The 15802-nt window shown below is 33.2% G+C and overlaps 1 protein-coding gene across 1 annotated transcript in view; it reads right to left on the reverse strand.

Annotated features, from left to right (window-relative positions):
* Positions 1 to 128: 128 nt before the first annotated feature.
* Positions 129 to 15802, reverse strand: part of dnajc8 (DnaJ (Hsp40) homolog, subfamily C, member 8) — a 35626-nt gene continuing 19952 nt past the window's right edge. Inside the window, exons 7-9 of the mRNA XM_088090510.1 lie at positions 933 to 1024; positions 703 to 778; positions 129 to 596 (exon numbers count right to left, since the gene is read on the reverse strand). Of these exons, the coding sequence (XP_087946636.1) occupies positions 474 to 596; positions 703 to 778; positions 933 to 1024 (291 nt within the window). The 3' untranslated portion in view covers positions 129 to 473. The remainder of the gene's footprint in view (positions 597 to 702; positions 779 to 932; positions 1025 to 15802) is intronic.

Here is a 15802-nt window from a genome sequence, read left to right on the forward strand (position 1 = left end):
GAATACATTAAAAAAAATCCAGAGCTAAGACATTCGATGTTAAACTACATTTGTACTGTAGGATATCTGAACTGATGTATCAGAAATGCAAATTTGCGTGTGCTTCGTAGACCACTGTTAACGGAGGCTTGTTAACACCAAGCTTTATTTAGTTAAGAAAAAAAAGATCAAAAAGCAAAGACAATGACAGACCACATTTTTGTCATCAGTTTACATAAGTGGAAGATGCATCATTTCTCTTTCTTACATGAGGCAGGTATGATCTCTGGGTCCAGATCACAAATATGTACATTAGAAAAACAAGTACAAAACTACGTTTGTGAGGGTCAGGATGAAGACGTTTCTTGATGACTGTGTAATGACGACTGTAACGTTGACTGCAGACAAAGAAGTGAGGGGAAACTTAACTGTTTTTTTTTTTTTTTTTTAAATAACGGTAGGTTTATCCTTTACAAAGTCCCAATTTTAGAACATCATTCCCTCTGTTCCATCTTGACTTTTGGGGGCTTAAGGAAGGACCTGTTCTTTTTCTCCTTGCTCTTCTTGCCTTTGGCCTGAAAGGTCCTCCAACTGTCCACACGTCCATCTCTTGTTTCCTGAAAAATGCGATGCAAAAAAGAACAGTCATTTTAGAAAAGGCAAAAGCAATCATGTTTCTATTTGTGAATACTGAAAAGTCACTACAGTCATAGAGAAACACACCTCAAAGTTTTTCTGCCATTCTCTCTCCCGCTTTGCTTTCTCCGCAGCCTCAATTTCTTCCTCTCTCGCCCTTTTTCTGGTATATTAGCAGGAGACAGACATTCATGACAATGTAAATAATATATTCTTTTTAAAAAGTGAAATCTTTTGCAATATTTTGATCATATAGATGTTTTTATACATATAGTAAAAATAGAAACTGTGTTATGAACCTAATGTACGTGATTTACCTTTCATGCATGTCCTTAGCTTCCCTTTCCTTCCTCTTGATTTCAAGTTCTGCGAACAGCTTCATGGTTTGTTTGTAGACGGCTTGCTTATACTGGAAAAGGAAAAGATAAGCATTTGCACATTTTTGGGACATGTCATATATTTAGCATCTTTTGCCATACTATAGCCTTGCCTTTTCAGTCATTTTTCAACATGCATAATTTTGGTGTTTTGGGTTGTTTTTGCAAAAGTCTATGCTATGCTGTGACTCAGCAGGTTATTTTAGACTGTTTAGAGGTGTTTTAGCTATTTTGGGACATGTCATATTTTGACATTTTTGCCATACTATAGCCTTGCCTTTTTAGTCATTTTTTTCAACATGCAGTATTTTGTTGTTTTTGGATGTTTTTGCAAAATTCTATGCTATGGCGTGTCTCAGCAGGTTATTTAAGTCTGTTTAGAGGTGTTTTCAGCTGTTTTTGGGACATGTCATATTTTGACTTTTTTGCCATACTATAGCCTTGCCTTTTCAATCATTTTTTTCAACATGCAGTATTTTGTTGTTTTTGGATGTTTTTGCAAAATTCTATGCTATGGTGTGTCTCAGCAGGTTATTTAAGTCTGTTTTGAGGTGGTTTTAGCTGTTTTTGGGACATGTCATATTTTGACTTTTTTGCCATACTATAGCCTTGCCTTTTCAATCATTTTTTTCAACATGCAGTATTTTGGTGTTCTGGGATGTTTTTGCAAAATTCTATGCTATGGCGTGTTTCAGCAGGCTATTTTATGCTATTTTGAGGTGTTTTCAGCTATTTTTGGGACATGTCATATTTTGACATTTTTGCCATACTATAGCCTTGCCTTTTTAGTCATTTTTTTCAACATGCAGTATTTTGGTGTTTTTGGATGTTTTTGCAAAATTCTATGCTATGGCGTGTCTCAGCAGGTTATTTAAGTCTGTTTTGAGGTGTTTTTAGCTATTTTTGGGACATGTCATATTTTGACATTTTTGCCATACTATAGCCTTGCCTTTTCAGTCATTTTTTCAACATGCATTATTATGGCGTTTTTGGTTGTTTTTGCAACATTCTATGCTATGGTGTGACTTGGCATGCTATTTTATGCTATTTTGAGGTGTTTTTAGCTATTTTTGGGACATGTCATATTTTGACATTTTTGCCATACTATAGCCTTGCCTTTTTAGTCATTTTTTTCAACATGCAGTATTTTGTTGTTTTTGGATGTTTTTGCAAAATTCTATGCTATGGCGTGTCTCAGCAGGTTATTTAAGTCTGTTTAGAGGTGTTTTCAGCTGTTTTTGGGACATGTCATATTTTGACTTTTTTGCCATACTATAGCCTTGCCTTTTCAATCATTTTTTTCAACATGCAGTATTTTGTTGTTTTTGGATGTTTTTGCAAAATTCTATGCTATGGTGTGTCTCAGCAGGTTATTTAAGTCTGTTTTGAGGTGTTTTTAGCTATTTTTGGGACATGTCATATTTTGACAAATTTGCCATACTATAGCCTTGCCTTTTTAGTCATTTTTTTCAACATTTAGTATTTTGGTGTTTTTGGATGTTTTTGCAAAATTCTATGCTATGGCGTCTCTAAGCAGGTTATTTAAGTCTGTTTTGAGGTGTTTTTAGCTATTTTTCAGACATGTCATATTTTGACAATTTTGCCATACTATAGCCTTGCCTTTTTAGTCATTTTTTTCAACATGCAGTATTTTGGTGTTTTTGGATGTTTTTGCAAAATTCTATGCTATGGCGTGTCTTGGGACACTATTTTATGCTGTTTTGAGGTGTTTTTAGCTATTTTTGGGACATGTCATATTTTGACATTTTTGCCATACTATAGCCTTGCCTTTTCAGTCATTTTTCAACATGCATAATTTTGGTGTTTTGGGTTGTTTTTGCAAAAGTCTATGCTATGCTGTGACTCAGCAGGTTATTTTAGACTGTTTAGAGGTGTTTTCAGCTGTTTTTGGGACATGTCATATTTTGACATTTTTGCCATACTATAGCCTTGCCTTTTTAGTCATTTTTTTCAACATGCAGTATTTTGTTGTTTTTGGATGTTTTTGCAAAATTCTATGCTATGGCGTGTCTCAGCAGGTTATTTAAGTCTGTTTTGAGGTGTTTTTAGCTATTTTTGGGACATGTCATATTTTGACAAATTTGCCATACTATAGCCTTGCCTTTTTAGTCATTTTTTTCAACATGCAGTATTTTGGTGTTTTTGGATGTTTTTGCAAAATTCTATGCTATGGTGTGACTTGGCACGTTATTTTATGCTATTTTGAGGTGTTTTTAGCTATTTTTGGGACATGTCATATTTTGACATTTTTGCCATACTATAGCCTTGCCTTTTTAGTCATTTTTTTCAACATACAGTATTTTGTTGTTTTGGATGTTTTTGCAAAATTCTATGCTATGGCGTGTCTCAGCAGGTTATTTAAGTCTGTTTTGAGGTGTTTTTAGCTATTTTTGGGACATGTCATATTTTGACATTTTTGCCATACTATAGCCTTGCCTTTTTAGTCATTTTTTTCAACATGCAGTATTTTGTTGTTTTTGGATGTTTTGCAAAATTCTATGCTATGGCATGTCTCAGCAGGTTATTTAAGTCTGTTTTGAGGTGTTTTTAGCTATTTTTGGGACATGTCATATTTTGACAAATTTGCCATACTATAGCCTTGCCTTTTTAGTCATTTTTTTCAACATGCAGTATTTTGGTGTTTTTGGATGTTTTTGCAAAATTCTATGCTATGGCGTGTCTCAGCAGGTTATTTAAGTCTGTTTTGAGGTGTTTTTAGCTATTTTTGGGACATGTCATATTTTGACATTTTTGCCATACTATAGCCTTGCCTTTTCAGTCATTTTTTCAACATGCATTATTATGGCGTTTTTGGTTGTTTTTGCAACATTCTATGCTATGGTGTGACTTGGCATGCTATTTTATGCTATTTTGAGGTGTTTTTAGCTATTTTTGGGACATGTCATATTTTGACATTTTTGCCATACTATAGCCTTGCCTTTTTAGTCATTTTTTTCAACATGCAGTATTTTGGTGTTTTTGGATGTTTTTGCAAAATTCTATGCTATGGCGTCTCTAAGCAGGTTATTTAAGTCTGTTTTGAGGTGTTTTTAGCTATTTTTGGGACATGTCATATTTTGACATTTTTGCCATACTATAGCCTTGCCTTTTCAGTCATTTTTCAACATGCATAATTTTGGTTGTTTTGGTTGTTTTTGCAAAATTCTATGCTATGCTGTGACTCAGCAGGTTATTTTAGACTGTTTAGAGGTGTTTTCAGCTGTTTTTGGGACATGTCATATTTTGACATTTTTGCCATACTATAGCCTTGCCTTTTTAGTCAGTTTTTTCAACATGCAGTATTTTGTTGTTTTTGGATGTTTTTGCAAAATTCTATGCTATGGCGTGTCTCAGCAGGTTATTTAAGTCTGTTTTGAGGTGTTTTTAGCTATTTTTGGGACATGTCATATTTTGACAAATTTGCCATACTATAGCCTTGCCTTTTTAGTCATTTTTTTCAACATGCAGTATTTTGGTGTTTTTGTATGTTTTTGCAAAATTCTATGCTATGGTGTGACTTGGCACGTTATTTTATGCTATTTTGAGGTGTTTTTAGCTATTTTTGGGACATGTCATATTTTGACATTTTTGCCATACTATAGCCTTGCCTTTTTAGTCATTTTTTTTCAACATACAGTATTTTGTTGTTTTGGATGTTTTTGCAAAATTCTATGCTATGGCGTGTCTCAGCAGGTTATTTAAGTCTGTTTTGAGGTGTTTTTAGCTATTTTTGGGACATGTCATATTTTGACATTTTTGCCATACTATAGCCTTGCCTTTTTAGTCATTTTTTTCAACATGCAGTATTTTGTTGTTTTTGGATGTTTTGCAAAATTCTTTGGTATGGCATGTCTCAGCAGGTTATTTAAGTCTGTTTTGAGGTGTTTTTAGCTATTTTGGGACATGTCATATTTTGACAAATTTGCCATACTATAGCCTTGCCTTTTTAGTCATTTTTTTCAACATGCAGTATTTTGTTGTTTTTGGATGTTTTGCAAAATTCTATGCTATGGCGTGTCTCAGCAGGTTATTTAAGTCTGTTTTGAGGTGTTTTTAGCTATTTTTGGGACATGTCATATTTTGACATTTTTGCCATACTATAGCCTTGCCTTTTCAGTCATTTTTTCAACATGCATTATTATGGCGTTTTTGGTTGTTTTTGCAACATTCTATGCTATGGTGTGACTTGGCATGCTATTTTATGCTATTTTGAGGTGTTTTTAGCTATTTTTGGGACATGTCATATTTTGACATTTTTGCCATACTATAGCCTTGCCTTTTAGTCATTTTTCAACATGCAGTATTTTGGTGTTTTTGGATGTTTTTGCAAAATTCTATGCTATGGCGTCTCTAAGCAGGTTATTTAAGTCTGTTTTGAGGTGTTTTTAGCTATTTTTCAGACATGTCATATTTTGACATTTTTGCCATACTATAGCCTTGCCTTTTCAGTCATTTTTTTCAACATGCAGTATTTTGGTGTTTTTGGATGTTTTGCAAAATTCTATGCTATGGCGTGTCTTGGCATTATTTTATGCTGTTTTGAGGTGTTTTAGCTATTTTGGGACATGTCATATTTTGACATTTTTGCCATACTATAGCCTTGCCTTTTCAGTCATTTTTCAACATGCATAATTTTGGTGTTTTGGGTTGTTTTTGCAAAAGTCTATGCTATGCTGTGACTCAGCAGGTTATTTTAGACTGTTTAGAGGTGTTTTCAGCTGTTTTTGGGACATGTCATATTTTGACATTTTTGCCATACTATAGCCTTGCCTTTTTAGTCATTTTTTTCAACATGCAGTATTTTGTTGTTTTTGGATGTTTTTGCAAAATTCTATGCTATGGCGTGTCTCAGCAGGTTATTTAAGTCTGTTTTGAGGTGTTTTTAGCTATTTTTGGGACATGTCATATTTTGACAAATTTGCCATACTATAGCCTTGCCTTTTTAGTCATTTTTTTCAACATACAGTATTTTGGTGTTTTGGATGTTTTGCAAAATTCTATGCTATGGTGTGACTCAGCACGGTTATTTTATGCTATTTTGAGGTGTTTTAGCTATTTTTGGGACATGTCATATTTTGACATTTTTGCCATACTATAGCCTTGCCTTTTTAGTCATTTTTTCAACATACAGTATTTTGTTGTTTTGGATGTTTTGCAAAATTCTATGCTATGGTGTCTCAGCAGGTTATTTAAGTCTGTTTTGAGGTGTTTTAGCTATTTTTGGGACATGTCATATTTTGACATTTTGCCATACTATAGCCTTGCCTTTTTAGTCATTTTTTTCAACATGCAGTATTTTGTTGTTTTTGGATGTTTTTGCAAAATTCTATGCTATGGCATGTCTCAGCAGGTTATTTAAGTCTGTTTTGAGGTGTTTTTAGCTATTTTTGGGACATGTCATATTTTGACATTTTTGCCATACTATAGCCTTGCCTTTTTAGTCATTTTTTTCAACATGCAGTATTTTGGTGTTTTTGGATGTTTTTGCAAAATTCTATGCTATGGCGTGTCTCAGCAGGTTATTTAAGTCTGTTTTGAGGTGTTTTTAGCTATTTTTGGGACATGTCATATTTTGACATTTTGCCATTCTATAGCCTTGCCTTTTCAGTCATTTTTCAACATGCATTATTATGTTTTTGGTTGTTTTTGCAACATTCTATGCTATGGTGTGACTTGGCATGCTATTTTATGCTATTTTGAGGTGTTTTCAGCTGTTTTTAGGACATGTCATATTTTGACATTTTTGCCATACTATAGCCTTGCCTTTTTAGTCATTTTTTCAACATGCAGTATTTTGGTGTTTTGGATGTTTTGCAAAATTCTATGTTATGGTGTGACTTGGCACGCTATTTTATGTTGTTTTGAGGTGTTTTAGCTATTTTTTGGGACATGTCATATTTTGACATTTTGCCATACTATAGCCTTGCCTTTTTAGTCATTTTTTCAACATGCAGTATTTTGTTGTTTTGGATGTTTTGCAAAATTCTATGCTATGGCCTGTCTCAGCAGGTTATTTAAGTCTGTTTTGAGGTGTTTTTAGCTATTTTTGGGACATGTCATATTTTGACATTTTTGCCATACTATAGCCTTGCCTTTTTAGTCATTTTTTTCAACATGCAGTATTTTGTTGTTTTTGGGTGTTTTTGCAAAATTCTATGCTATGGTGTGACTTAGCGCTTATTTTATGGTATTTTGAGGTGTTTTAGCTATTTTGGGACATGTCATATTTTGACATTTTTGCCATACTATAGCCTTGCCTTTTTAGTCATTTTTTTCAACATGCAGTATTTTGTTGTTTTGGATGTTTTTGCAAAATTCTATGCTATGGCGTGTCTCAGCAGGTTATTTAAGTATGTTTTGAGGTGTTTTTAGCTATTTTTGGGACATGTCATATTTTGACATTTTTGCCATACTATAGCCTTGCCTTTTTAGTCATTTTTTCAACATGCAGTATTTTGTTGTTTTTGGATGTTTTTGCAAAATTCTATGCTATGGTGTGACTTGGCACTTATTTTATGCTATTTTGAGGTGTTTTTAGCTATTTTTGGGACATGTCATATTTTGACAAATTTGCCATACTATAGCCTTGCCTTTTTAGTCATTTTTTTCAACATGCAGTATTTTGGTGTTTTTGCAAAATTCTATGCTATGGTGTGACTTGGCATGCTATTTTATGCTATTTTGAGGTGTTTTTAGCTATTTTTGGGACATGTCATATTTTGACATTTTTGCCATACTATAGCCTTGCCTTTTTTGTCATTTTTTTCAACATGCAGTATTTTGGTGTTTTTGGATGTTTTTTGCAAAATTCTATGCTATGGTGTGACTTGGCACGCTTTTTTATGCTATTTTGAGGTGTTTTTAGCTATTTTTTGGGACATGTCATATTTTGACATTTTGCCATACTATAGCCTTGCCTTTTTAGTCATTTTTCAACATGCAGTATTTTGTTTTTTGGATGTTTTGCAAAATTATATGCTATGTGTGTGTCAGGTTATTTAAGTCTGTTTTGAGGTGTTTTCAGCTGTTTTTTGGGACATGTCATATTTTGACATTTTGCCATACTATAGCCTTGCCTTTTTAGTCATTTTTTCAACATGCATTATTTTGGTGTTTTGGATGTTTTTGCAAAATTCTATGCTATGGTGTGACTTGGCACGCTTTTTTATGCTATTTTGAGGTGTTTTTAGCTTTTTTTTGAACATGTCATATTTTAAAATTTTTAGTCATTCTATAGCCTTGCCTTTTCAGTCATTATCAACATGCATTATTATGGTGTTTTTGGTTGTTTTTGCAACATTCTATGCTATGGCATGACTCAGCAGGTTATTTAAGGCTGTTTTGAGGTGTTTTCAGCTGTTTTTGGGACATGTCATATTTTGACATTTTTGCCATACTATAGCCTTGCCTTTTCAGTCATTTTTCAACATGCATAATTTTGGTGTTTTGGGTTGTTTTTGCAAAAGTCTATGCTATGCTGTGACTCAGCAGGTTATTTAAGTCTGTTTTGAGGTGTTTTTAGCTATTTTTGGGACATGTCATATTTTGACATTTGCCATACTATAGCCTTGCCTTTTTAGTCATTTTTTTCAACATGCATTCTATTGGTGTCTTGTGATGTTTTTGCAAAATTCTATGCTATGGTGTGACTTGGCAGGTTATTTAAGTCTATTTTGAGGTGTTTTAGCTATTTTTGGGACATGTCATATTTTGACATTTTGCCATACTATAGCCTTGCCTTTTTAGTCATTTTTTCAACATGCAGTATTTTGTTGTTTTTGGATGTTTTGCAAAATTCTATGCTATGGTGTCTCAGCAGGTTATTTAAGTCTGTTTTGAGGTGTTTTTAGCTATTTTTGGGACATGTCATATTTTGACATTTTTGCCATACTATAGCCTTGCCTTTTTAGTCATTTTTTTCAACATGCAGTATTTTGTTGTTTTTGGATGTTTTTGCAAAATTCTATGCTATGGCGTGTCTCAGCAGGTTATTTAAGTCTGTTTTGAGGTGTTTTTAGCTATTTTTGGGACATGTCATATTTTGACAAATTTGCCATACTATAGCCTTGCCTTTTAGTCATTTTTTCAACATGCAGTATTTTGGTGTTTTGGGATGTTTTTGCAAAATTCTATGCTATGGTGTGACTCAGCAGGTTATTTTATGCTATTTTGAGGTGTTTTTAGCTATTTTTGGGACATGTCATATTTTGACATTTTGCCATACTATAGCCTTGCCTTTTAGTCATTTTTTCAACATGCAGTATTTTGATGTTTTTGGATGTTTTTGCAAAATTCTATGCTATGGCGTGTCTCAGCAGGTTATTTAAGTCTGTTTTGAGGTGTTTTTAGCTATTTTTGGGACATGTCATATTTTGACATTTTGCCATACTATAGCCTTGCCTTTTCAGTCATTTTTTCAACATGCATTATTATGGCGTTTTTGGTTGTTTTTGCAACATTCTATGCTATGGTGTGACTTGGCATGCTATTTTATGCTATTTTGAGGTGTTTTTAGCTATTTTTGGGACATGTCATATTTTGACATTTTTGCCATACTATAGCCTTGCCTTTTTAGTCATTTTTTTCAACATGCAGTATTTTGGTGTTTTTGGATGTTTTTGCAAAATTCTATGCTATGGTGTGACCAGCACGCTTATTTTATGCTATTTTGAGGTGTTTTAGCTATTTTTGGGACATGTCATATTTTGACATTTTTGCCATACTATAGCCTTGCCTTTTTAGTCATTTTTTTCAACATGCAGTATTTTGTTGTTTTTGGATGTTTTTGCAAAATTCTATGCTATGGCCTGTCTCAGCAGGTTATTTAAGTCTGTTTTGAGGTGTTTTTAGCTATTTTTGGGACATGTCATATTTTGACATTTTTGCCATACTATAGCCTTGCCTTTTTAGTCATTTTTTTCAACATGCAGTATTTTGGTGTTTTTGGATGTTTTTGCAAAATTCTATGCTATGGTGTGACTTGTGCACTTATTTTATGCTATTTTGAGGTGTTTTAGCTATTTTTGGGACATGTCATATTTTGACATTTTTGCCATACTATAGCCTTGCCTTTTTAGTCATTTTTTTCAACATGCAGTATTTTGGTGTTTTTGGATGTTTTTGCAAAATTCTATGCTATGGTGTGACTTGGCACGCTATTTTATGCTATTTTGAGGTGTTTTTAGCTATTTTTGGGACATGTCATATTTTGACATTTTTGCCATACTATAGCCTTGCCTTTTTAGTCATTTTTTTCAACATGCAGTATTTTGTTGTTTTTGGATGTTTTTGCAAAATTCTATGCTATGGCGTGTTTCAGCAGGCTATTTTATGCTATTTTGAGGTGTTTTCAGCTATTTTTGGGACATGTCATATTTTGACATTTTTGCCATACTATAGCCTTGCCTTTTTAGTCATTTTTTTCAACATGCAGTATTTTGGTGTTTTTGGATGTTTTTGCAAAATTCTATGCTATGGCGTGTCTCAGCAGGTTATTTAAGTCTGTTTTGAGGTGTTTTTAGCTATTTTTGGGACATGTCATATTTTGACATTTTTGCCATACTATAGCCTTGCCTTTTCAGTCATTTTTTCAACATGCATTATTATGGCGTTTTGGTTGTTTTGCAACATTCTATGCTATGGTGTGACTTGGCATGCTATTTTATGCTATTTTGAGGTGTTTTTAGCTATTTTTGGGACATGTCATATTTTGACATTTTTGCCATACTATAGCCTTGCCTTTTTTGTCATTTTTTTCAACATGCAGTATTTTGGTGTTTTTGGATGTTTTTTGCAAAATTCTATGCTATGGTGTGACTTGGCATGCTATTTTATGCTATTTTGAGGTGTTTTTAGCTATTTTTGGGACATGTCATATTTTGACATTTTTGCCATACTATAGCCTTGCCTTTTTAGTCATTTTTTTCAACATGCAGTATTTTGTTGTTTTTGGATGTTTTTGCAAAATTCTATGCTATGGCCTGTCTCAGCAGGTTATTTAAGTCTGTTTTGAGGTGTTTTTAGCTATTTTTGGGACATGTCATATTTTGACATTTTTGCCATACTATAGCCTTGCCTTTTTAGTCATTTTTTTCAACATGCAGTATTTTGTTGTTTTTGGATGTTTTTGCAAAATTCTATGCTATGGTGTGACTTGGCACGCTATTTTATGCTATTTTGAGGTGTTTTTAGCTATTTTTGGGACATGTCATATTTTGACATTTTTGCCATACTATAGCCTTGCCTTTTTAGTCATTTTTTTCAACATGCAGTATTTTGTTGTTTTTGGATGTTTTTGCAAAATTCTATGCTATGGCCTGTCTCAGCAGGTTTTTTAAGTCTGTTTTGAGGTGTTTTTAGCTATTTTTGGGACATGTCATATTTTGACATTTTTGCCATACTATAGCCTTGCCTTTTTAGTCATTTTTTTCAACATGCAGTATTTTGGTGTTTTTGGATGTTTTTGCAAAATTCTATGCTATGGTGTGACTTGGCACGCTATTTTATGCTATTTTGAGGTGTTTTTAGCTATTTTTGGGACATGTCATATTTTGACATTTTTGCCATACTATAGCCTTGCCTTTTTAGTCATTTTTTTCAACATGCAGTATTTTGGTGTTTTTGGATGTTTTTGCAAAATTCTATGCTATGGTGTGACTTGGCATGCTATTTTATGCTATTTTGAGGTGTTTTTAGCTATTTTTGGGACATGTCATATTTTGACATTTTTGCCATACTATAGCCTTGCCTTTTTATTCATTTTTTCAACATGCAGTATTTTGTTGTTTTTGGATGTTTTTGCAAAATTCTATGCTATGGCCTGTCTCAGCAGGTTATTTAAGTCTGTTTTGAGGTGTTTTTAGCTATTTTTGGGACATGTCATATTTTGACATTTTTGCCATACTATAGCCTTGCCTTTTTAGTCATTTTTTTCAACATGCATTATTATGGTGTTTTTGGATGTTTTTGCAAAATTCTATGCTATGGCGTCTCTAAGCAGGTTATTTAAGTCTGTTTAGAGGTGTTTTCAGCTGTTTTTGGGACATGTCATATTTTGACTTTTTTGCCATACTATAGCCTTGCCTTTTCAATCATTTTTTTCAACATGCAGTATTTTGTTGTTTTTGGATGTTTTTGCAAAATTCTATGCTATGGCGTGTCTCAGCAGGTTATTTTAGGGTGTTTTGAGGTGGTTTTAGCTGTTTTTGGGACATGTCATATTTTGACTTTTTTGCCATACTATAGCCTTGCCTTTTCAATCATTTTTTTCAACATGCAGTATTTTGGTGTTCTGGGATGTTTTTGCAAAATTCTATGCTATGGCGTGTTTCAGCAGGCTATTTTATGCTATTTTGAGGTGTTTTCAGCTATTTTTGGGACATATCATATTTTGACATTTTTGCCATACTATAGCCTTGCCTTTTTAGTCATTTTTTTCAACATGCAGTATTTTGGTGTTTTTGGATGTTTTTGCAAAATTCTATGCTATGGCGTGTCTCAGCAGGTTATTTAAGTCTGTTTTGAGGTGTTTTTAGCTATTTTTGGGACATGTCATATTTTGACATTTTTGCCATACTATAGCCTTGCCTTTTCAGTCATTTTTTCAACATGCATTATTATGGCGTTTTTGGTTGTTTTTGCAACATTCTATGCTATGGTGTGACTTGGCATGCTATTTTATGCTATTTTGAGGTGTTTTTAGCTATTTTTGGGACATGTCATATTTTGACATTTTTGCCATACTATAGCCTTGCCTTTTTAGTCATTTTTTCAACATGCAGTATTTTGTTGTTTTGGATGTTTTTGCAAAATTCTATGCTATGGTGTGACTTGGCACGCTATTTTATGCTATTTTGAGGTGTTTTTAGCTATTTTTGGGACATGTCATATTTTGACATTTTTGCCATACTATAGCCTTGCCTTTTTAGTCATTTTTTTCAACATGCAGTATTTTGTTGTTTTGGATGTTTTGCAAAATTCTATGCTATGGCCTGTCTCAGCAGGTTATTTAAGTCTGTTTTGAGGTGTTTTTAGCTATTTTTGGGACATGTCATATTTTGACATTTTTGCCATACTATAGCCTTGCCTTTTAGTCATTTTTTCAACATGCAGTATTTTGTTGTTTTTGGATGTTTTTGCAAAATTCTATGCTATGGTGTGACTTGGCACGCTATTTTATGCTATTTTGAGGTGTTTTTAGCTATTTTTGGGACATGTCATATTTTGACATTTTTGCCATACTATAGCCTTGCCTTTTTAGTCATTTTTTTCAACATGCAGTATTTTGGTGTTTTTGGATGTTTTTGCAAAATTCTATGCTATGGTGTGACTTGGCATGCTATTTTATGCTATTTTGAGGTGTTTTTAGCTATTTTTGGGACATGTCATATTTTGACATTTTGCCATACTATAGCCTTGCCTTTTTAGTCATTTTTTTCAACATGCAGTATTTTGTTGTTTTTGGATGTTTTTGCAAAATTCTATGCTATGGCCTGTCTCAGCAGGTTATTTAAGTCTGTTTTGAGGTGTTTTTAGCTATTTTTGGGACATGTCATATTTTGACATTTTTGCCATACTATAGCCTTGCCTTTTTAGTCATTTTTTTCAACATGCAGTATTTTGTTGTTTTTGGATGTTTTTGCAAAATTCTATGCTATGGTGTGACTTGGCACGCTTATTTTATGCTATTTTGAGGTGTTTTAGCTATTTTTGGGACATGTCATATTTTGACATTTTTGCCATACTATAGCCTTGCCTTTTTAGTCATTTTTTTCAACATGCAGTATTTTGTTGTTTTTGGATGTTTTTGCAAAATTCTATGCTATGGCCTGTCTCAGCAGGTTATTTAAGTCTGTTTTGAGGTGTTTTTAGCTATTTTTGGGACATGTCATATTTTGACATTTTTGCCATACTATAGCCTTGCCTTTTTAGTCATTTTTTTCAACATGCAGTATTTTGGTGTTTTTGGATGTTTTTGCAAAATTCTATGCTATGGTGTGACTTGGCACGCTATTTTATGCTATTTTGAGGTGTTTTTAGCTATTTTTGGGACATGTCATATTTTGACAAATTTGCCTTTTTAGTCATTTTTTTCAACATGCAGTATTTTGGTGTTTTTGTATGTTTTTGCAAAATTCTATGCTATGGTGTGACTTGGCATGCTATTTTATGCTATTTTGAGGTGTTTTTAGCTATTTTTGGGACATGTCATATTTTGACATTTTTGCCATACTATAGCCTTGCCTTTTTTGTCATTTTTTTCAACATGCAGTATTTTGGTGTTTTTGGATGTTTTTGCAAAATTCTATGCTATGGTGTGACTTGGCATGCTATTTTATGCTTTGGTGGGGTGTTTGTCTGTATTTTTGTGACATGTCAGATTTTGACATTTTGCCATACTATAGCCTTGCCTTTTTAGTCATTTTTTCAACATGCAGTATTTTGGTTTTTTGGATGTTTTTGCAAAATTCTATGCGATGTATGCGTCTCTAAGCAGGTTATTTAAGTCTGTTTTGAGGTGTTTTTAGCTATTTTTGGGACATGTCATATTTTGACATTTTTGCCATACTATAGCCTTGCCTTTTTAGTCATTTTTTTTCAACATGCAGTATTTTGGTTTTTTTGGATGTTTTTGCAAAATTCTATGCGATGGCGTCTCTAAGCAGGTTATTTAAGTCTGTTTTGAGGTGTTTTTAGCTATTTTTGGGACATGTCATATTTTGACATTTTTGCCATACTATAGCCTTGCCTTTTTAGTCATTTTTTTCAACGTGCAGTATTTTGGTGTTTTTGGATGTTTTTGCACAATTATATGCTATGGTGTGTCTTGGCACGCTATTTTGTGCTGTTTGAGGTGTTTTTTGCTGTTTTTGGGACATGTCATATTTTGACATTTTTGCCATACTATAGCCTTGCCTTTTTAGTCATTTTTTTCAACATGCAGTATTTTGGTGTTTTTGGATGTTTTTGCAAAATTCTATGCTATGGTGTGACTTGGCACGCTATTTTATGCTATTTTGAGGTGTTTTTAGCTATTTTTGGGACATGTCATATTTTGACAAATTTGCCATACTATAGCCTTGCCTTTTTAGTCATTTTTTTCAACATGCAGTATTTTGGTGTTTTTGTATGTTTTTGCAAAATTCTATGCTATGGTGTGACTTGGCATGCTATTTTATGCTATTTTGAGGTGTTTTTAGCTATTTTTGGGACATGTCATATTTTGACATTTTTGCCATACTATAGCCTTGCCTTTTTTGTCATTTTTTTCAACATGCAGTATTTTGGTGTTTTTGGATGTTTTTGCAAAATTCTATGCTATGGTGTGACTTGGCATGCTATTTTATGCTATTTTGAGGTGTTTTTAGCTATTTTTGGGACATGTCATATTTTGACATTTTTGCCATACTATAGCCTTGCCTTTTCAGTCATTTTTTCAACATGCATTATTATGGCGTTTTTGGTTGTTTTTGCAACATTCTATGCTATGGCATGACTCAGCAGGTTATTTAAGGCTGTTTTGAGGTGTTTTCAGCTGTTTTTGGGACATGTCATATTTTGACATTTTTGCCATACTATAGCCTTGCCTTTTTGGTCATTTTTTCAACATGCATTTTTATGGCGTTTTTGGCCATTTCAACAACATTCTATGCTATGGCATGACTCAGCAGGTTATTTTAGTCTGTTTTGAGGTGTGTTCAGCTGTTTTTGGGACATGTCATATTTTGACATTTTTGCCATACTATAGCCTTGCCTTTTTAGTCATTTTTTTCAACATGCATTATTATGGT

The sequence above is a fragment of the Plectropomus leopardus genome, chromosome 17 (assembly GCF_026936395.1).
Source record: "Plectropomus leopardus strain MGB_pleo_1.0 chromosome 17, ASM2693639v1, whole genome shotgun sequence".
Classification (NCBI taxonomy): domain Eukaryota; kingdom Metazoa; phylum Chordata; class Actinopteri; order Perciformes; family Serranidae; genus Plectropomus; species Plectropomus leopardus.